The 22791-nt window shown below is 41.2% G+C and overlaps 1 protein-coding gene across 5 annotated transcripts in view; it reads left to right on the plus strand.

Moving 5' to 3' along the window:
- Positions 1-21477, plus strand: part of tbc1d4 (TBC1 domain family, member 4) — a 43830-nt gene extending 22353 nt beyond the window's left edge. Inside the window, exons 10-20 of one of the 5 annotated variants that reach the window (XM_072686266.1) lie at positions 404-609; positions 2639-2791; positions 7279-7427; positions 8198-8404; positions 11381-11542; positions 11979-12137; positions 12369-12613; positions 13374-13533; positions 14128-14297; positions 15855-16034; positions 17647-21477. In XM_072686266.1, the coding sequence (XP_072542367.1) occupies positions 404-609; positions 2639-2791; positions 7279-7427; positions 8198-8404; positions 11381-11542; positions 11979-12137; positions 12369-12613; positions 13374-13533; positions 14128-14297; positions 15855-16034; positions 17647-17877 (2022 nt within the window). In that variant the 3' untranslated portion in view covers positions 17878-21477. The other 4 variants (XM_072686267.1, XM_072686268.1, XM_072686269.1 and 1 more) reach the window with 4 other exon arrangements.
- Positions 21478-22791: the final 1314 nt, after the last annotated feature.

A 22791-nucleotide genomic window follows, 5' to 3' on the forward strand; every position in this document is an offset into this window, starting at 1 on the left:
TAATTAAACCAGTCTAATTACACTGTTAGTAATGAAACCTGCAGCTGATCAGTGTTTATTAAGCACTAACAGTGTCCTGCATATGCTTAGAAAAGCATATTATCACGATAACAACATTAATCACGATGTGATAAAATATCGTCATACTGCCCAGCTCTACTTTGTCAGTACGAAGTCTTTAAAAGCCAATAAGTCATGCATGCTGCAACCATATCAAACTTTTAAAACTTTTTTAGTCCTATTGAAGGGCCATTGCGAACACAGTGCTTCTAGTCCAGCAAGGATTCTGGTTTTTTTTTTTGCTTCTAAGGTTTTGTTGTTTTACCTGCGTAAAACTCATGACTGTGTGTCACTGTTTTATGAACTGCTTACCAACCTGTCCACCTCACCTCTGACCATCCAGCAGGACGACTCTCCTGGCGACTCCCCTCCAGGGACCCCGCCTACTTATTTAGAAGAGGACCCCGATGCCCCTCAGTTCCGTCGTCGCGCACACACCTTCAGCCACCCGCCCATCAAAAAGAGGATCTCTTTCACAGACGTGCCAAATCAGGCCAAGGCCCCCCTGCGCAGACAACAGTCTGTCGCTCCAGAGCTGCTGCAGAGCAGGTAACGCATCACTTCCTGTCCCTCACTCACATGATAGTCTCAAGACTGAGATATGTTTATCTCTGGGCTTAGTCAGCACTCCTGTGGTCTCTGTTTAGACATATAACGTGGACTTGATCTTAGTTGCTGATCTCCTAATTATTTGTATATGTCTCTAAGGGACAGTGACAGTAATTCTAGCACACACAGAGATTTGGCTGATGTGGTGAAGATTGAACAAGGTGTAAGGAAGGATGTAGATATCTAAAACTGCTGAGCAATTAGGTTCATTTCCTCCCATTTGAGAAAAGCTAGGTGTTTTATAGACACGAAGAAATGTAGAGTTTAGCATGTATGCTAACATGTTTAATGAAGAATGGGGCATGTCTCTGTGTATTGCTGAAATTGATACTAATAAACAAATCACCAAATCACTGTGACACACAATCTTTAACTCTTGGGATGCACGTTTGATTCTGACAGAAATCCAACACCTTATGATTGGTTTACTTGGGACCACTGGTCATTTGTAAATGAGAAAAATACTGATAAACTATTACATCAAAAATATTAATCAAATATTAAATACATGAAATAGTATAGAAATCTTTAATATGTATTTGTATATCAAGCATGCAGGTCTTCTTTTCAGAATTTCTGGATAATTCAAATAAACAAGTCATTCAGAGAGCTTTCATGTGAGGTGATACATTGACTTAACGTCTTTCTTTGCTGTGGTAGTTTTGTGAACCAGGTACAGCAACACATTTTATATACTACCCAAAACAACCAGTGAATCTACATGTATTTATTGTATTTATGATAATATTGATAATGGTAAAATAGTGGAATATACATTTTCCTGATGACTAATTTTCCTCACAATAATCTGCATGTGACCCTGTTCTGCCATGAGTGATTTTGGGAGGTCCTGATACAGTTCAGGCATATTTGGGTGGATGGAGTATTGACTACAATTACATTTTAATTAAATTATCCTCTGCAGAACAGAGGATTGTTTTAAAAAGCTGATTAAATATTTACAGAGTTAACTATATTAGAGTGGGGAAAAAGTGTTTCAAGCTGTATTCCCACGAAACATGAAAAATGTGACTACTAAGCTCGCCATGAGTGACAGACCTCCAGAATTATGTAGAAACTTCAGTGATGTCGGAAATGATCACAGAAACATGTTCTGTTCATCAAAATTATAGTAAACATTTTATTTTTATTCTGCCACAGCCTACATGACTACATATTTAACATTTTCGTGCACTTTCTTTGACCAGATTTCTCCAGAAGTAAATGATACAACATGTCATGATATTAATAATCGAAGATTGGACTGCAGTAAATGACACTGGGCAGATATAATCTGCCTCTGGTCATTTAAATGAGAATAGTGTGAATATCCCTTTGGTATCAAGCAAGTTGAATGTGTATTATTTGATTTGCTATATGTGACATAGCACATCTTGCAATGTGACTGTTGTGCATACACACATTGCAATGCTGAAACGATATATTGGGCAGCACTAATATGAAGTATTATGTATGTATCAAAAAACGACATATTGACGCTCATTTCATGCAATAACTTTCTATGAGGAAGTTTTTAGAGTGCACAGATGGTCCTTATCTCCTCTGATGTGAACATTAATGACTAGGTTAGTTTCGCAACAGCTTAGCCCTTCAAACCACATTTAGCAGACGCTCTTATCCAGAGCGACTTACAAAGTGCTTTGCTATTTACCCAAGAAAACCTTAGCTAGTTAGAACAGACTAATAGTTCAAAGATACCTTTAAGATTAGACATTACTAAACGCCAAAAGACATGAATGACTTTGTTTTCAAAATGAATTATTCAGAAATTGTGAGTTGTTGGTGGAATTCTCCTTCATTGTTTTATTCATGAACCTTCCACTTCTCTGCTAAGGAACTTCAGCATCATGACCACACTCAAATGAGCCCTCTTTCATCCCTGACTTTGCTGCCACAGCAGTCTTTTCTTGCCTATAGTAATGTATGTTTGTTGTGGGCCTTTTTTTAGCCCGGTCACCGTCACAAGAAAGCGCAGCGTGTCTGAGGGCGAGTCCTCCTTCAGCCTCCCCTCCTCCTTCAGCACTTCCACTTTCCTGAAAAGTATTTACCAGGGTTCCCTCAGCTCGCTGGCCTCCCTGCCGGACAGCGCCAGCCCAAAGAGGTGAGAGGGGGGGTGCATATTGGCCCCCCCACTGCCCCGGGGCAGTGCAGTAACAGTGCCGAAACACTGGCCCCCTGACAGGTTCAGGGCTGGGATGGCAGGAGTCTTCTCTGTGTCTGTCTGATCCTTAACCCAAAGGCTTTTGTCAAAACACTTATCTGCTCTCCGAGAGGAACTGCTTTTTCTCATTTTCTGCACTGCTGGACTACTCGCCAGCAGGGGAACTAGTCAAAGTGAGACTTTTCAAAACTGCATGGCACTTCTCAATCTTTTGGGTACGGATAAGTGCACGATGTGCACAAAATAGGAAAAAGAGCTACAACACTAACCATTAAACTCCGTACCAGACTGCAAACAGCATGTGTGTCGCAAATTGGTACTTCTTTGATACTAACCTAGGACTCACTGTGTTTACTCACCACCTTCTTTAATTGTAATAACCACTTCTTTCCACTTACAAAGGTCTGCTTTTGGTATGAGTTTAATTCAGTTTAATTGATATTTTACACAGATTTTGTCTAATATTCTAGCTACCAGAGTTTTTCCCTTTTTATTTTAATTAATCTGTTTAATGCAAAGGAATATAAACTGATTTCCTCAAATGTGTACTTGTATTTTGTGATTTTCTGATTCAGAATTCTTCTGGAAAAAAATGTCTTTGCCATTATAAAGTAGTACTGGAAACAGTTTGAAGTTACGACGAGCAAACATAATGAATTCAGTATGCAAGAAGGGTTTATTGTCTAACCTTTCCATTTCTGGTTGTAAACGCAGCTGCTGGTCCTACATTACTGTGCTACATTGTCATGATATGCTTTTCTGAGAGTTTTGTGGGAAGGGTCAGTGTTTCATAAACTCTGGGTCATGGTGGCTCAGTGGTTAGAGAGTTGGTTTATTGATTACAGGGTTGTGGGTTTAGTACCTACGCTCATTAAGCTATGAATCTTGGGCTTAGTGACTGTAAAAAAAAACATGGACAATGTGGTTCCATTCCCTTCCGTTGTGTGAAAATACAGCCAAAATAGTGTGGCATGTGAAATTTGCAACCAGCCAGGCGGAGCCAGGCGTGCCTACTCATTTGGTTAGATGTGCTTCCTTCTCTCAGACCAAGCCTCAGAGACCGCCATTGAGTCTGAAGGCTTCAGTATGGGGCACTTTTCTTTGAACAGTAAAACACTCAACACATCCAGCTGTTTGTCCCTCACCATGCTGTTTTGATGTGTAATGATCTCATTCATACTGTAATATGTCATTCGACATCTTGCCAGCAAAAAACACGGACCATTGCTTTGAATTTGACAGTACATTAAGCCGAACGACCCAGTAATGCAGTACAAATGAGTAATTTCTTATTTGTCTGCTAGATCTACTTTAAATGCCTGATATGAGTATATTTACGCTGTGTACATTTCATTTTAGTCGTATATTTTGAATGAACGATCATGTTTATTGGCCGTATTATTATAATACAAAAATAATGGATTTCAATATTGCTTTCGTTTGCTTCAACAATCTTAATCAGTGAGCATCAAGTTATCCACATTTTTAAACATTAGTACAAAGCTGTAATTAAAACTAAAGCTCCTACGCTCCAGTGTAGCCCCCAAGCTGCTACTGCAAGAGTGCCAGCTCGCATCGGTGACGATTAAAGAGCAAAAATAGTTTTAAACAGCATTTTGACTCATTGGTCCTGACCAAAAAAGTATATTTGGGGAGAGCGCTGGCTTAGGCCGAGTACAAATACTACAGACTCCAGCATGTCTAACTATGTTAATATTAGCTAGCTGGCTGGCTAACAACTAATTAGATCACATTGGCCAATTTGCATCAGACTTCCTCAGACTTAACAGAAAAACTGCAAAGATCTTTGTACAGAGCGTCTGTAAACACGACAAACAGCACAGCACGACACAAAATGTAACAGTTACAATTAATGATAAATAATGTTATGATTAACTAGATAAACGATCTTTACAGCTCTTCACTTCATTCAATTGTAAACCCGCCTACTTACTATATAGCAAAATATGATTTTTAAAACTTATTTCTGGGGAAAGACAAGGGCTAATATTAGCTCAGGGAAAATGAACTGTTGAACTCTGGAGATGGAAAGGCCGCTAAGAGGAGACATATGAAACATATGGGGAGGGTGGAGCTACACATCATACTGCAACCAGCCACAGAGGTTCTAAACCTGTGGTGGCTTCACTTTTGAGAGACGTTGTGCTGTTCATGTTTTTCTACAGTCATTATTTGGGCCCTTGAGAAAGGCCCTCCCTTCTCCAGGGGTGCTTTAGCATGACTGACTCAAGCTGGGATCTGCAAAGAGAAGAATTTCACTGTACTCAAATCAAATGTATTAGTATATAAGCATAATGACAATAAAGGCACCTTCTACTAATATAGACTTATACCAATACTTTACATTCTGCCATTATCTTAATTTATGAATCTTTGAGAGTTTGAGAGTTTAAAGAATGGGCCTCATTCACCAAACATCTCTCAGAAATCTCTTCTTAAAGCCCACTTACACAGTTTTCCACAAACTTCTTATTTGGGATTTGTTCTAAGTTATAAGACTTATTGTTGGAAACGTTCTTAAGAACAAATTCTTAGGGCGATCTTGATCTTATCTTTTTTTATTGTTTTTGCCAGGTCGCTCACCCCCCCTACTCTTCAGACACATGGTTACAAATGTGTGACCCAACAACTTTATATAGAATATCAGGCCTTTCTCCCTGATTTAGAGCTGTTGTGTTTAACTAATACACAGTTCAATAAACATAATGACTGCTTTAAATAGACTGCTGTAGTAGATTAGCGTGTTTGCCCCAATCTGACATTTTTTTCTCAATATCCCTGGATTATCGAATGCAGTAAGGGAACAGCCAAAGCACATTTGTCTGGACTGTCAAGTCCACCTGTACTTATGAGATTGATCGAACCTTCTGAAGTGTTTTCCCTGAAAGAAATGAAAATCCTTAACTCAGCATTGGGTCTCTAAGTTAAGGTTGTTTAAAGCCATTGACTTGCCATTTTACTGTGGCTTTAGCGTTCTCTGAGTTTCTAAACCTGTTTTAAAGCCTTTCAGATTTTCAGTTTAGCGAGGCTGTTCTCTGTGTGTCTGCTACAACCTGTGCTTGTCGGAATAACCAGTGCTCATTTGGTTAACTGAGGTACAGTAGGTGGCAAACACCGGGAAGTTGAAGTAAAAATGAAGTTGTTCATGCTGGTTGTTCTGACCTTTTGAGGGAACTCTAAATGGACTATGCTGGAAGGATGGCTCTTTTTGTAAAGCTTAACGTTGACTTTTTAATATGAAATGTTAAAAAAATTCATGGAAAATGAAAAATTGATGCCCTTAATGCATTGTACAGATATGTTGTAGCCATGCTTCAGTCTTTAATTCTGTAATTTACACTTTAAGGTAAAGACCTTAAGAGTTTTTGTTTTTTTGTCTGACTAAAATTGCATTGTAGGCTGTAACTTTTGTGTTGTGTGTTGCTTTAACATGTCATTAATATTTTTTTGTCTCTAACAGCTTATAAACAATGCTTCTTATTATGCTTCTTATTACACTATTCAAGTGCAGTTCTACCAAATAGTATTTTTCTTCTTTGCCTGAAATGTTAATTATATATATATATATATATATATATATATATATATATATATATATATATCATTGATTAATTTCTGTGTTTTGAACATATAACTAAAACTAAAAGAAGTTACATTTTTGACCATCTGCCTAAGAATGAGAATAATCACCCTTGGCCTGGATGACACTAGCGAGACGGTGTGACGTGGACTATATTAGCTGACAGAAGGTGTTCGTTCTACAGGTCAACTGGTCCACAGTGGCGCTTCAGTACCTCAGTACCAGTTTCTGAGTTAGTACTTTTGTGGGATGTTGTAGAGCTGCTGTAGTAAAGGTGTAAAGGCATCAATGGCCTGTGGCACCGCTGTTATGCTGTTACACTGGTATACAAAGTAGTAACTCAGAAACAGCTAAGTTTGTGGGATATTCTCAGAGGGGAACGATGAGTCCAGCGAGTGGTACAGTAATCAGTAATCAATGCGTCGCTGTGGACCAGTGAACCTATAACTAACACCTTCAATCACCTAATACAGTCCATGCCAAGACATCTCGCTAGTGTCATCTGAGCCATAGAGTGGTTATTCCCAGTATTAGGTAGGTGGTCATAATACTCTGATATGGCATGTTGATACAAATGTAATTTTGAGACGCAAAACATATAATCTGACGAATCGGAGAACAGAACTTGCTAATTCACTTCAAAACCAGTGTTTTGAAAGTATGTAGAAATACTTTTCCTGTCATCTTATCAGTGACAGGTTCAAGGCAAAGACTGATACTGTTTTGGGTAGAATTTAAGGGGATTTTCCTGTGTGTACTCTCTGACCCTATGTGTGTATATATGTATGTATATGTATATATATGTATGTGTGTGTCTGCGTGACAGTAATGGAGAGGGCAGGAAGAGGACACTGTCTGGCTGCAGCAGTGACTCGCTGAACGTTGTGACTCCGCGCAGAGTGTCCTGGCGTCAGAAGATTTTTCTCAGAGTGGCCTCGCCCATGAACAAGGCTACGGCATCCACGCACAAGGCTGGTGGGTAAATACACACAAACAAGTGTGTGTACAGACACAACATGACCACTTTTCTCCCAAACATGCTGTTTACAGTCAACATTGCAGGGTAAACCATGGGCCTGTGTTCTTCTATATGAAATGCGGCTTTTCATGCAGAGGTTCTCAATACACTGCAGTTCTGTACACGCTGCACAGCTCATACCCAAGCTCAGGGTTATGATGACAACAGAGTATTACTCAAGCCAGGAGTGTAACACTCTGACCTTGATTTTATTTGATTACAGTTCTGTGGATCATCTCTAACCTCAGCACAGTTGGATTTGATTACTTTGGCTAGATTCAGGGTTTAGATTCAGGAAGCCACACTAATGTATACATTTTCAAACACAAAAACCCTCATTTAGGCTAAACTTTCTTCAGCCATCGCTCAGAGTGACAGTTCTCAACCCATGTGTCTGTTAACAACAGAATAAGCTGTTCGGGTTCTCCTCCAAGCATGTTGAGCTGTCCCATGACATTCAGTCATTAGCAGTTTGAAAAGGTGTGGTAGCACTTCACGTCACAGAGGAAGCACATGCTACAGTTCAGCCTCCCAGTACTGATACCATTGTTTCCTAGCTAGTAGGTGGGAATTGGCATTAACACAATTGAGGTGCAACGTTGAGTTACAGTTTTTATGCATGTTTAAGTTTTGTATATTTATGTAAACTTATATTCTAATTTGGTTAACTTAAACCCCTGCAATTTACATTTACCCCCACGTTGAATATGCATTGGTTGTTTTGTAGACATGGATGGCCATGAGCTGCTGCCACTCTCTCCTCGTGCCCTAGACCCCCGGCAGGATGCATTGGCCAGCCTGCTGCCCTCAGAGCAGGGCACTGGAGGGGAGACTGGCTGCCGCACTCCAGCTGATTATAGAGCATTATGGAAAAAAGCCATCCACCAGCAAATCCTTCTCATTCGCATGGAAAAGGAGAACCAGCGACTGGAGGGTTAGTGTCATATACATAAACAGACACACACACAAAACACATCAAGCTAGCAATAATTCAATGTCTAAACCTAACTAGTAACCTAAAGAAATGAAACACAATGATAGAAGCAAAATCGGGTAAGAATGCATCAAAACTTTGACCACTTTCAGTACATACAAAACTTGAAAAGGTCAGGAAAAGTGTCAAAGCCTTAAAGAAGCATTATGGAGAATTGTTATTGTATGCTCCTGGGCTTCCCCTACTGTCGGGAAGTGTAATCCTTGCTTTAAGCCACCAGTAAAAGTATTGGGACAACTGCTCATTCATAGTTTCTTCTGAAATTATAGGCAATTTGTCATGCTTTTGTTGGAGTAACTGTCTAGGGAAGGCTTTCGATTAAATTTTAGAGCATTCCTGTGAGGATTTGGTTGCATTCAGCGACAAGAGTGCTAGTGGAACACAGTCCACTGCTGGGGTTGCTTTAGGCATGGTTCTTATAGGTTCATGTTTGTCTACCCCAGAGTCCTATTCTATTGGCAGTACTTTACAGGGACTAGACAAGCTGTCTATGTGCATTTACACATCTGTGTTAGCAATGGGTGCAGTCTAAAGTAGCTGAATGCATTCATTAGAAGGGGTGTCCACAAACATTTGGACGTATGTGCTGATTTGTCTGTACTGTCTGTGCTTCTACCACATGCCATACATACATACATTCCCCCTCCTGTATACACACCCGTGTGCCACCATTCCTACTCACATACACGCCCTCACACACACACACACACACACAAACATAAGATTAACACATGATCCCATCGTGTGCATGTTTATCTGGGGCTTGGTGTATGTGCTGTTATCGCTATAGTATGAGAACGTCCACATGCTGCATTGGAGGCCCAGAACAGGCACACCCATACCATACTCTGGTGACTTCTGCTTAGATGGTGTTTTATCCTGTGCTTTATCCTAGGCTTAGTGGGTCAAGTGTTATTGCCTCAGTTTGAGATAAATCTGGGAGAAAGATATATTTAGATCGGAATGCCTGGGTTCAAGTTCAAGTATATAAGTAAGAACACACTTTTATTTCAGTGACCCCTAAAAGCAGCAGAAGTTTTCAGTGTGTTTGGGTTGAAGCTGTGTTAGTGGAGGTGGTTGTAGCTTAAACAGTGTACAAAATGTTCAGTTTACAGCTTAATAAAACTCTTTTAACTTGTGAAATATTGCCCTCTGTTGGCTACCAAACATCACACCTAACATGCATCCTCAAGTGATTTCTTCAACCCCCCTTCCTCCTCCTTTCTCTTCTTCATGTGATGCTTTATGTATCTGAGTGCACTGTGTGGAAGACCTGCAGTAACTGAAAAGGCTTGTTTTGAGCAGAAGGTAAGAAAAGACAGGAAAGCCTCAGCTCAGACTAAACAGTCTGCAATGCTTGGCTCGTACTCTGTAGCATGCTGATGACCATGAAAAATGGAGACGAAAGGCAGCAATTAAACTAACTGCAAGTTCTAGATATGAATTAACTGATAAGGGTGTATTACAGCCACTTGTCTGTCTGTTGTGCATCTTTACTGCATCCCTAGTGGCTCGAATGTCTCGTTGGCTAGTTTGTCTTGGCTGTGAGGATTAAATTAGCTTGTTTGTATTTTTTTTAGAAGCTTACGGCATTCTGATTGTCATGCATAGTGCATAAGACTGGCAAAGCTGCTGTTTCCTGCTTTGTTGCTTTTATATTTCCACTGCAGGGATGCAGCGATACCGGAATCACAGGTCAATGCCAAATCTGATATTTTCCCTATCTGCTGATACATAAACATGTCTAAAATTGGAACTAGCTCTATGTGAATCATCATTACAGAGAAGTCCAAGTTAAATGACAACTATTTCAAATGCATCAGAAACTGTCAAGGTTTATACTGACCAAAGGTAAGGTCTGTCTGATGCTATTTTTTTTAAAGCAATTATCTTTCGATACTTATGGAATCCGATATCATCATGCATCCCTAGTTAGAAGTGGGAATGTCCATGTCTGAAAGCAACCGTTCAGCAGTACATGATGTTATTGTGGCAGTTCTGACTCCTCTAAAGCTGTTTTTACACTGAACACGGTATGCACTGCGCTCACGTCCGCAAAACCTGCTTGCAAGTTGGACATAGAAGTGGGAGGTGCTTTTAGTAGCGAGGTTGGGTCTGTAAATGTTTACTGGCTAGTTGGAGACAACACATTAGCTTGCAAGTTTATTTGAGAGGCTCTCTCTTCTCACCTAGTTTCAGTGCTGTTACCTACAATCCTGGAGAACCAGCTTGGGCTGACGCCTGTTTCTATGCTAAACCTTTTAGTACTGGTTTTGTACAGCTCGTGTTCAGAAACCGACAAAACTAGCCTTTCCTCAATGCTGGAGGGAACTACCAGACGACACACCAACTGCTCTTATATTGGTCGTGCAGAGACTCGGCAGATCAAATTGAAAATAATGTGCTTTCCAGGATTTTCCGTGTTCAGTGTGAAAATTGCTTAATCCTGTGATCTCTGCAAATGATTGACCTGATAATGGACCCTTTTGTTCCCTTTTTTAAACAGTTTTTTGGGCTTTTTTTGTTTGTTTTTACAGGTTAGGGCTGCACAATATGTTGTAACCATTATCACAGTGTTGCTTTGCTAATACTGGTAACATACTGGCCACAGTTTGCACCCTTTAACATAAGTGTGAGCATCCAGAACAACTTCAGATGTTCCTAATGGGTTGTACCTTGTTACATTAAGTTGTTCTAAAAATGCTGCAGGACTAATAACAGTCCCAACCAGGGCTCTATCTGTCCATCCTGTTAGTAATCAAGTAAAAATATCATTTATAGATCTTTTTATATGGTATTCTGTCCATATCGTGCAGACCTATCACAAGTTATCTTATTCAGTATTGTTAACTATAGACTAAGACCCAAGACGAGCAACTGAGAGTGTGTGCGTATGTGTGTATCATCCCCATTTAGCCAGTCGGGATGAACTGCACATTCGGAAGATGAAACTAGACTATCAGGAGGTGGGCGAATGTCCTAAGGAGGTGCAGGCTCTGTGGGAAAAGAAGCTGAACGTGCCCTGCAGGACCAAGGTGCAGTGGGACAAGGAGGAGATCCACACCGCACTCTGCCAAGGTACCAACACATATGCTAACTAAGCCTGTTCTGCCAGTTTTGTCTCTATGGTTTAGTGTTGTTGTATTATATAAGAAATTCTTTATTGATCCCAGGAGGGAAATTGCAGTTGTTATAGTTGCAACCGTTCATGTAAGAATATACAATCAAAATAAAAATAAACTTAAAAATAAAGATGAAAAAAAAGATATGTACATGTAAATAAGTTATATGAAGTTATATAGTAAAGTAGTATAGCAGTAATACATATGGGAAAATATTGCACACATATATTCATAGTATGATTCTGATCAATATTCCACATGTGCGTTTTATGTATGTAAATATTTGTTTTATAATCCATTCAGAAGTGTACCAAGTGAACTTTTAGTGGACCATATTGTTTAACTTTCTGGCTGTAAATGATGTGTGAGCATGTGTATTCATGTGTGCGTAGGTGTGCCCAAAAGTCGTCGTGGGGAAGTGTGGCTGCTTCTCTCTCAGCAGTATCGCCTGCGTCACCGTCTGCCTCAGCGACAGCAAGCTCCAGACACGCCTTACCAGGACCTACTGAAACAGCTGACTGCCCAGCAGCACGCCATCTTGGTGGACCTGGGTCAGTACACATCCCAGGCGCCTGACTCCCCTGTTTCTAAAAAAGACTGACTGTCCACTACTGATTGGAATTGTCCTCCCTATAGTTTTGATGTGTGGTTATAACCTGAAGCCTTCACACATTTGCTTTTGACCATACTGAACTGTCGAGTTATCCCAAACAGATCTGGGACATACTTTACTATGTGCTTTGCCTTTTACTTTTACTGATCTTTCCCCCTCTCTCCTGCAGGTCGCACATTCCCCACACATCAGTATTTCAGCACTCAGCTGGGCGCGGGTCAGCTGTCCCTCTACAATCTGCTGAAGGCCTACTCCCTGCTGGACACGGAGGTGGGCTACTGCCAGGGCATCAGTTTTGTGGCTGGAATTCTGCTGCTGCACATGAGCGAGGAGCAGGCCTTCGACACGCTCAAATTCCTCATGTACGACCTCGGCCTGCGTCGCCAGTACCGGCCAGATATGATCTCCTTGCAGGTGAGGGCCCTGCGTGAGAGAGAGTGTGTGCTCTTGCCATGTTTTTTCCACTTATTAAGGATCTAATGTGTTTGCCAAGTACACCACAACCATGAAAAATGTAGCAGGACTGGTTTTGTTTTGGAGACTAAATGGGAACAATAGGTGAACTGTGAATCAGGCTCGATGTTAGATGAGAAGTTAGATAGTTACCTCTTTTGAACCACAGGTCTGCAACCAGTGGTAGCGGTACAGTTACAGTTATAAACACTACATTTTGATATTCTTCAACAGCCCAAGTTAAGAGGTTTCTTTCTTTGTGCTGTAAAGCTACAGTTTCAGAGATCCAACGTTTTCCTATGACAGTGACAGGTGTTTCTTTTGTGCCCTTAGGAGTAGTTGGCTCTTCTGAGTAATACATTAGCAGCATACCACCCCCCCCTCCACCACCCCCATCCCCTATTCAGTGGTATGCCTCTCAGCTGTGTCCTCTCAACTTTCGAAAGCAAACAACAGGCACTTACTTATTTTACCCCACCTCTTCCCAAAACCTCCTACACTGACTCCTCTGTTAGCCTTCTTTCTTCAGCTGTTCCTCTCTGGTTATTCATCATCAACTGCGCTAATGTTTAATCCACCAGACTGGTAAGAGAGCCAGCAGCATAAGCAGCCCTCACCCTCCTCGCCTGGTCAGAGATAACCCTGCTTACTGTGAGAGCACTCATCTCTCACTCTCGCACTTTGATTCACATTTTCTTTCTCTCTCTCCTTCTCTCTGTAGATCCAGATGTACCAGTTGTCACGGCTGCTGCATGATTACCACCGTGGCCTGTATTCGCACCTGGAGGAACACGAAATCAGCCCCAGCCTGTACGCCGCGCCCTGGTTCCTCACGCTCTTCGCCTCGCAGTTCCCGCTGGGCTTTGTGTCCCGCGTTTTCGGTATGTGAGCCAACTTTGCGTCATTTTAAACATCAGTTGGTTTAAAATGGTTCTGCTATTGGTGGGGCAGTGGTGGCTCAGCGGTTGGAGCACTGGGTTACTGATGGCAGGGTTGTGGGTTCAATTCCACTGTTAGGCCCTTAAGCAAGGCCCTTAATTTTCCCTGCTTCCTGGGCTACGCAGCAATGGCTGCATGTGTGCTTACTGTCACTGTGTGTATTACTAGGGCCACTAGTGTGTATGTGTGCATGTTTACTGCACTGTTGGGTTAAAGACAGAGGCCAAAACAAGTGGTGGATTATGGTTGTCTTGACTTGTCTTGTCTTGTCTTGTCTTGAAATGTATGGATACCAGTGCTGGCCAATTTAAGAAAGTGTTGCTGCCTGTCTGGCTGTACTTGCACACACACTTGCAACCTGAAGACTGAACAAATCTGTCAAAGAATCAATGAGTACCAGTAAAGTATTAAAATTAGCAGTGGTAGTGCTCAAAACCCTGGCAATATCCATTATTAGTCATGTTGTGGTCAGTAATGTCATGTTTATGTTCTTTTGCATGTTTTCTGAATGTGTTTGTGTGTTTTGTGTGGTGCAGACCTGCTGTTCGTCCAGGGCACGGATGTGATCTTTAAGGTGGCCCTCTGTCTGCTGAGTAGCCACGAGGGAGAGATACTGGAGTGTGACAGCTTTGAGAACATTGTGGACTACCTTAAGACCACCATCCCCACCCTCACACAGAACCAGATGGAAGAGACAATTGCCAAGGTACAGAGAGTGAGCCTGGGAGTCTTGAGCTTCAGGACGTTTTCACGCTTGTACCAAACTCACATGTCCGCACCCAGGATGCACGATATAGGGCTTGTTTCGGGGACAGATGCTCCCATCATTGCTGGTTTACTTTTACACAGAAACATTTCAAACAAACTGTGGTAATTTTAAACGCTTTCAAATTTGGCAATTTTTAAAATAGAGCCTAGTAGTAGTTCGTCCGTTTACTGATTTTCGTAACTTTTTTGGATACAAACACTAAAGCAGTGAAGAGCAGTCATGGCATTTCACTGTGCAGGAACAGCGAAGGAGTTATGTGAAAAAGTCTGCTTGAAAACTGCTTTCACATTGACCAAATGTACAAAACCACAGAGCAAGTAGACCTGGGTCCTGACAAAACCTGGGTGTGAAAACGCCCTCAGTTTGTGTGTATTTTAGGAGAGCAAATCATTGTTTGAGCTGGGTTTGTTTAAGGTTCTATAATGTAATGTGTAAAGAATTTAGCTTGTCTATTAATACAGGATAAAGAATCTGTGGGATATCCTGCATCACCACTGATGGCCCGGATCTACATATCCGTTTTATGTCTGTATCTGTTGTGTTATATCATTGCTGTAAGGTCAGTTCAAACATAACTACCATTCTTAAAGGGGCTCTGGATTTGGTGAAGTATTGGAAAATAAATACACTATATGGTCAAATGTCTGTGGACACCTCTTCTAAGGAAAGCATACAGCTACATGTTGCTAACACATGTGCACATGCAAAAACATTGCTGTTTTAGTCCCTTTAGAGAAGTATTGCCAATAGAATAGGACTCTCTGTAGCTAATAAACAGTGGCACTGTGTTATCTGAAAACATGAATTGGGAAGTTTGGGGTGAGGTGTGTTGGTGAACATCCAGCCTTCTGACCTTGTTGACGCCCTTGTCGCTAAATGCAGTCAGATCCTCACAGCAATGCTCCTTTTTTTTAATACCCTTGATTTCAGAAGAAACAGTGAATTAGCAGGTGACCCCAATACTTATGGGGTCACACTCATATAGTGTATAGAACATATGAGAATTTGCAGTATTAGACTAAAAACAACACACATTCATACAGAACCAAAATCACAGATCTCACTTAAATTACACTACCTTTCTCAAGTAAATGTAAACCAGAGGCAAATAGGACTAAGGTCAGAGAACCACACCCTGTCAATATAATCTAGCATTCTGTCACAGGAACAAAATGCAGTTCCATGTGACTGTTTGCTGAGCAAACATACCACAGACTGGCTTTTAGGACCATTCAGAAGCATTTCCTATTATGTGTGGCCGATATTATGTTCGTCACATCTGAGCTGATAACAGGAACTTTTAGTTCCCACTCACTTTATTGTGCCAAGCTGTTCTAACCCTCAGGACTGATCTGCGTGAGATTCCATGAGATTACTCAAATCATTATTTGATAGATTAACATCTGTTTTAAATCGCCCATAGTAGATCCATAGAACCACTGTATACCCCAAGGATGAATCTGTGTAATGGCTGGAGTTCTCTGTTTTTGAAAGGCTTTAGAAATGGACATATCCAAGCAGCTGCATGCCTATGAGGTGGAGTATCACGTTCTGCAGGACGAGATGATGGACGCTCCTCAGACGCTTTCAGAAGACTCCGATAGGCTGGACAAACTTGAGAAGACCAATGCCCAGCTGAAAAAGCAAAATATGGAGCTGCTTGAGAAACTACAGGTGTGGATTTACTTTTTTTTTTTTCGTTTACTTGACTTGTTGAAAATAGGTGCCACACTGATACAGCAGGTAGGATGTGTGCTGCACACTCTATTTAGCTTTGCTAAATTGCCATCTCTGTGTAAGTGAATAGGTCTAAATGTAGTACCCTATGTTTGACTGGTGCTCTGTCCAGGGCATATTCCTGCTTTGGATTTTTATGGATTGGCCATAAAAAAATTTTTTGAGATCTGATGTACTGAGGTTGGTATTGTAGAAAGTTTTATTACATGTATTCTGTGTAGGAATCACAGGGCACTTTTGTGTGTGTCCCAAATACCAGTAGGTGGCAGCATCACACAAATTCTAGCTGAGATCTGAAAAACAAAAGAGCACAATTCAGACACTACTGCCAAAGCATGTTCTGCCAAAGATTCTTCTCTTGAGCCAGACTTTTTGGAACCCTTGCAGATATATTCACTCACAGATATGGCAGTCTATTTTTGTTCCATTATTTTGGCCAGGTTTTGAGACACAGCTTGAGATTTCCTAAATTTATGTGCGACTACTTGAGTCTTCTGTTTTGCCTTTCACAGTCAGTTGTGAAGAACTGAAGGCAAGAAATGGTGCTATTGATCTGAATTTGTAACAGAATGGGGAAAGTGTCACTGAACGATATGGGGCTTCGATTTGTCCCCTAAAAGACAAACCCTGACAGATGATCTTAATAAAAGAGTCAGTCTTCAGCCAGACAACATTCATCTTAATGTCCCGGTTGCGGTTGCTAACGGATAACAATCTGGTCTCAAGTGGCTCCACCTGACTACAGAGATCTGCAAATAGTCCTGTTGTAGTAATTAATGCGGATGCGTAACGGATGCGTAATGGATTATCAGTACATGAACATCAGTAGAGCGAATGAAAACTAAGAAACCATGTTTATCACAGAATTACAGAACTTTTATTTTTAAATATGGCTATTTGGTTAATAATAATAATACCTTAATTTTGGTTAATTTTCACTATACATGGTTCATTTATAATTCAAATAAGGCGTTTTAATTTTTTTTTAAGTAGCAACCTGTCTATATCAGGAATATTAAAATACAACATCAGTTTTTGTTGCATTTATTTAAGAACATTTAAAGCAGCATTATGAGAGAATTGGTATGTCTTGCTCCTGGGCTCTCCCTACAGTTAGGAAGTGAAATTATACACTTTGAAACACAGCTAAAGAACATACATTTCTGGACAAGCTGAGAGATACAGAACTGTCACTGAAAGTGAGAGAAGCATGTGGACTGAGGCAGCAGAGTAATATTACAGGACTCGAGCGTTGTCTTGCCCGCCTCACCAAAGGTATATAGTGCCAAGCCCAGAGTAGCAATTAAGGATACGCCATTCTTGCTATTAAAAGTCAGTGGATTTTCACAATGATTTTGAAGTTGCTATTTTAAGGTAAATATTCTGCATAATGCTGCTTTAACTGACGCGAATTAAGAGTCTAGAGGTTTCAAATCTAACCATATTTAAAAACAGAAGTTAAGAGTGGCTTTGCTCTAACTTACATGTTATCCTGTGAAAAGCATTTATTTAAAGTCTAAAACATATTGTGTGTGTTTGATTATGGCAGGCTGCACGGGTGAAGATCCAGAGTTTGGAGACCAGCGTGGAGAGCTTTCTGGCCCGTGAGAGTCAGATGAAGCACCTGATCCGCTCACTGGAGCAGGAGAAGGCGTCCTACCAGAAGACCATCGAGCGCATGCGCAGCAGCCTTCCGCAAGACACTGCTGCTGCTGTGGAGATGACCCAGCTGAAGTCCAGCAGCAATGGCAAAACCAAAGCAGCCAGCCAGAAACCCTGATTCGGCCAGCGAACCAACAGTGAAGAGTTTGCAGGCTGGCGCGTCAAATCCATGAACGGGCAAAACTGAGTGTTTGAGATGACCATCCTCTATCTTCTGATGGTTCTCTCAAACACGGCTTGGAACCTGTGGAACCTTAGGTACCCACAGTGATGACCATGGATAGGGTTACAGGTCAGAGGGACTGAAGCCTAGTTGTCTAGCCTTCTGCTAAACAATTTTACTACAGTATATTTACCCATTAAAAAAATGCCCCAATGGAACTGGGAGTGGGAAATGGGAAGGCCTGCCTCTGTCAGATTTGCTTCCATCCACTTAGCTGGTTTCATGTGTCGTTCTGGAGACGGTGGCCTCAGAGTGAACAGAACAACTTTCCGCTACCGTGTGCGTGTGATGAAAATACTTGAAAACCATACGAATGTATTTTCTTTCCAAAGAACAGTGAGACTCACGGCTGTGTGAGTGCTGAGGAGCGCTGCCTTGATGTCGACGTATGTTTTGGGGATCGCTTTTCTTTTTTCCGTCTTTGCGCTCGCTGGAGAGCTTCTCCTGATGACACGCAACAAAAAGGAGAGTGCCTCAATCAACCTGAGAAACCAAAATATTTAGCCCGTCAGATCGACACTGTGCTGAAAGAGCTTAACCCAAAGTTCAAGCAGGAAATGAAACCGTTTCTGAGTTTCCGCTCTGACTTACCAGTGTCATCCAAATTTAACCCGCTCTCCAGAACTCCTACGCCTATCCGGCACTTCACCTGTTACTGAATGTACTTCAAGGCAAATCATTCATGTCAGAAGAGACGAAAAGCAAGTCTGCTATCGCACTGGTTGCATACTGCTCTGTGTGTGCAATGGAAAGTCTGTTTGCGGAGCTGATTTCGATCATGAGTGTTATTTCATACAGATATACAAATACTACAGAAATGCAGAAACAAAACAAGCTAGCTTGACCACCGCGCACACAACAGGCGTCCTTTTAACCCGTCCAAAAGTTTGTTTCTGCGTCCGCAAATGAAATTTGTCTTTTGTGTTATGTGTAACTCCGAACTCCAAAATTGTTCTTGACATTTGCACAAATATTATGTTTAGCGCCGTGCGTGCATCCATCCGTGCGTGCGTGCAGAGCGCATGCCTTCTCGTAACTCCCCTCCGCGTCTTAGTTGCTGACAAGCCCCCTGCATCAGAACTCATCCATCAACGAAGCCTTATAAATGATTTATGCAGATGTCACGCATTGTTAATGAACGCTCGATAGCTGGTGTAGCTATGCAAAATGCTGCGCACTTAATTTGCAAAAACCTTGTTTTTTTCCCTGTTGATAAAGTACTTCAGTATGCAGCTTGTCTCAGAAAAGGACCCTCCAGCTGCCGCCATGTCAGTGAAGTGCAGCTATTTAACATGGATTGAGTGAATCTGTGTAAAGCTCCCCATTCCCTCTGCCCTAAAGGGTGTGATAAGTAGACTTTTTTTTTTATTAAATCATATGAAATATTAAGAGAAATTAATATTACTTAACATTTGTAGGTGTGGAGTGGGATTAGTTGATTTGTATGCAGCCACTTCAGCTTGGCAAATGTGTTGTATTTTTTTTTTTGTTTGTTTTTTTTTTTTTTTTTTGTATAATGGCTGGCTGGCTGAAGCAATATGCAGGTTTCCCCTGTTGTGCTTAGGTCAAATATGCAGGTTACTCCACATTCTGATGTTTTTCAGAAGCGTGGGTCAGCTGGGTGACCAGCAGAGAGCCATTAATATGCAATTGATGAGCAAAAGGTAAAACGTGTTGTTAGCTTAATGTACAGATGTCTAAAGAAAACAAAGAATCATGGTGGACGGTGTACCTTACTGATGCTGCAAATGTGATGAAACACATGAAACACACTTTCTTGGTTGTAGTTAGGAGTTGAAACTTGATCTAAACTCACCTCCACCTCATTTGTCACAGGACTATCAGGGCGAAGCTGCCCAGGCCAGGTTTTGGCTGCTAATATCGAATTTTCATGTTACTTTCATGTGCTTTCAGTCATTTTTAGTAATTTCTTGGAGGTAGAGTTACTTCCACTGTTGTTGCCACAGAGCTGAAACGCTGGACTTGCTGATGATAAGGGATGCACTGATATGGGAATTGTGGGCCGATGCAGATCTCCGATATTTCTTGCTTCACGTTCACTGCTGATGCCGATACGGAATCATTTATAAAAATGTAGAAATGTAGGAATGTAGGAATATTAATGCCTGGCTTATCGTTACGGAAGGTAAAACATTTCCGTAGCTTTTGAATGCAGTACAATGAACACAAAGCTAGATCTTTTAGCACAGTAGTCCTACTTTTTCATAGTACAATAAAAAAATGCATTATCAAATATCGGTTTGACGTACTAGACAAATGTAAACATCTGATGATGTAATAAAAAAAAAAAAACAGTTATCTGTCGATACTGATATGATTCCAATATTATCGTGCATCCCTACTGATGATCACTGTTATTGTGTTGGTGTTTGTTTATTACTTTTTTTTTTTTTTTTAGTTTGTTTGTATTTTTATCGCCATCCTAAAAACACACCAATTTAAGGACTGAAAAGAAGTACATATCATTTGAGACATTTGTAAAACTTGTTTTCATTTGGGGTTGAAGAAATGTGTGTTTAGGAAGGACTAGCAGTGGCGTTTTTGGCAATTCTGCTTCAGTTGGTCATCACTGGAGTTAATGTGGCTCATTGGTCGGATAGTTATTTCAGATTAAAGACCAGAAACTGTTCACTCCACCTCATTTCCAGAAGCTTTGAACGGGAGTTGCCTCCTAGGGTGAGATAGAAGATCTCTTTTATATCGGCTCCATCTTGCTTGCTAAGGAACTGGCAGTGGCGCACTCAGTTCAGCTTACAGGAGCGACTTTGGCATTGAATCAAGAAGGTACTCTGGTGATGGGAGAGTTTAAGGTGTGTTAAAGGAGGTAATTGGAATGACACCTGATGGAATTCGTTCTGACACCATATTGAGAGCAAGTAATTCCTCCAGGGCGGATTGATACATCTTGAAGTCTTTGTTTTGGAATCCCTCTGGTACCCTTGGCTGCTGTTGGAAACAGCTGGTAAGGCATTCTGTGTGGCCACATTTTTCATCGACAGACCCGTTTCCATCCAAAAAACGTCTCCTCAGATTTACTGCAGGTTATCCAAGTGATGCACATTTGCCCAATTGTCACAGTTGTCCTTTAATCAAGGGCTTAGTTGTTGGTGTTATTGTGATTCACAGCAAGTTTCAACATGAACCTACAGTAAACATGGGCATTCTGTCCTGTGTCAGGCCGACTACACCAGTACCACTATGGCTGCCCGAAACTGAGCGCTGGTGTTAACCAGTTCACGCATCACACATTTCTGCTCCTTATAGAAAAGTGTGAAGTGTTACTTCATATAGGCTGTGAACTATTTATGCTTATTACACTAGCATGAAGCTGACGTTAAGTGGAGTTGACCACAGCTACGAGCTACAATGGTGCACTGACATTTCAAGTCATGCTTTCTGTGGCTTTGTTCAAGAAGGTGCCAAAATACAATCTCTGTTCTTGTTTTTCATAAAACTTGATACATGATAATCATTTAAAAATCTGCCTTATGGTCTTTTTTTCCCTCTTTTCCTCCCAGTGTATCCATGTAGGGGTATTACAGTGCCACGGGGTTCACTGATCAGTTCACTGAACAATACTGTCATAGACTTCATCTACTGATAGCGTGATAGACAGAGGTCATGGACTTACTTTGTACGTCTCCTGAACAGTAAACATAAAGCTATACAGACCACATATGAACTTAAATGAAAAATCCAATGGGTGTAACAGCTGTGTTATGCTAGACAGACTTCTGAGGAAATTCTGAGGAAGGCTGGCACAGGCTTGCAGAGCTGCCACCTGTTTCATTTCAGATTTTTCACCCATTTTCTCCCCAGTTTGGATCACCAGTTTCCCAACCCATACATATTCTCTGCATATCACATGCAATGCTCCCAACATCAGGAGGGTGAAGACTGACACACGCCTCCTCTGGCACCATCGCCTCTTTTTCCTAACTGCCGCCAATGCAACGTCACTCGGCAACCTTGGAGGAAAGTGCTGAGTAGCGGGCTCTGACGCATTGGCCAGCAGACACCAGTGTGTCACCATTTGCGCTGGACTGAAGCACTTTTAACAGGCTCTCTGGAGAAGAGCATCTGCTAAATGCTTTAAATCTAATGTAAAGTGGAGAGAGCAGGGCCGGTTGTGCTCTCTCGTGAGCGGGATTCGAACCAGCAAGCTGCTGGTTATAGTGTTGACGCCTTATTCTGCTGGACCACCAAGTATGGCATTTCATTTGTGAACCCTGAGGATCCTTTAATGTAGGAGTAAGTTTATAATTATATTTGATAGAAATGCGACTAATACTGGCTTGGAATTTAAGGTATTAAAAAAATCATAATGGCAATATTATGCAGGAATTCCCCAAATCGTTCATCCCTATTAGATACTACCATTTTTGGTACCATAAAGAGACCTTTTTATATGTGTGTATGTGTGAAGAACCTTTTCAAGGTTTAAAAAAGTTGCTGTTAAGTTTCTTAATCATTTCAATATTATTCACTATTATTCTATGGTATTGTGTAAAGAACCCTTGTAGCAACCTTTATTTTTAAGAGGACAGGATCAGGCCTGGTTCTGGACTACACAGGACTGCATTCAAAAAGGAGATTCACCATTGAAAGGAAAATGAAGTCCAGGACTAGGCTCAATCCCTGACCACCTTATCTCGTCTAGTTAGTAAACCCAGCTATTTGAAGGTGTACCCATTGCTGATTGAGCTTGGATAATCTCCATAGAACAGCATTACTATTAGAATGGGGCACTGTAGAGCAGCCATACCTGAGCCTAAGGTGGCCATGCCC

The sequence above is a fragment of the Salminus brasiliensis genome, chromosome 8 (assembly GCF_030463535.1).
Source record: "Salminus brasiliensis chromosome 8, fSalBra1.hap2, whole genome shotgun sequence".
Classification (NCBI taxonomy): Eukaryota; Metazoa; Chordata; class Actinopteri; order Characiformes; family Bryconidae; genus Salminus; species Salminus brasiliensis.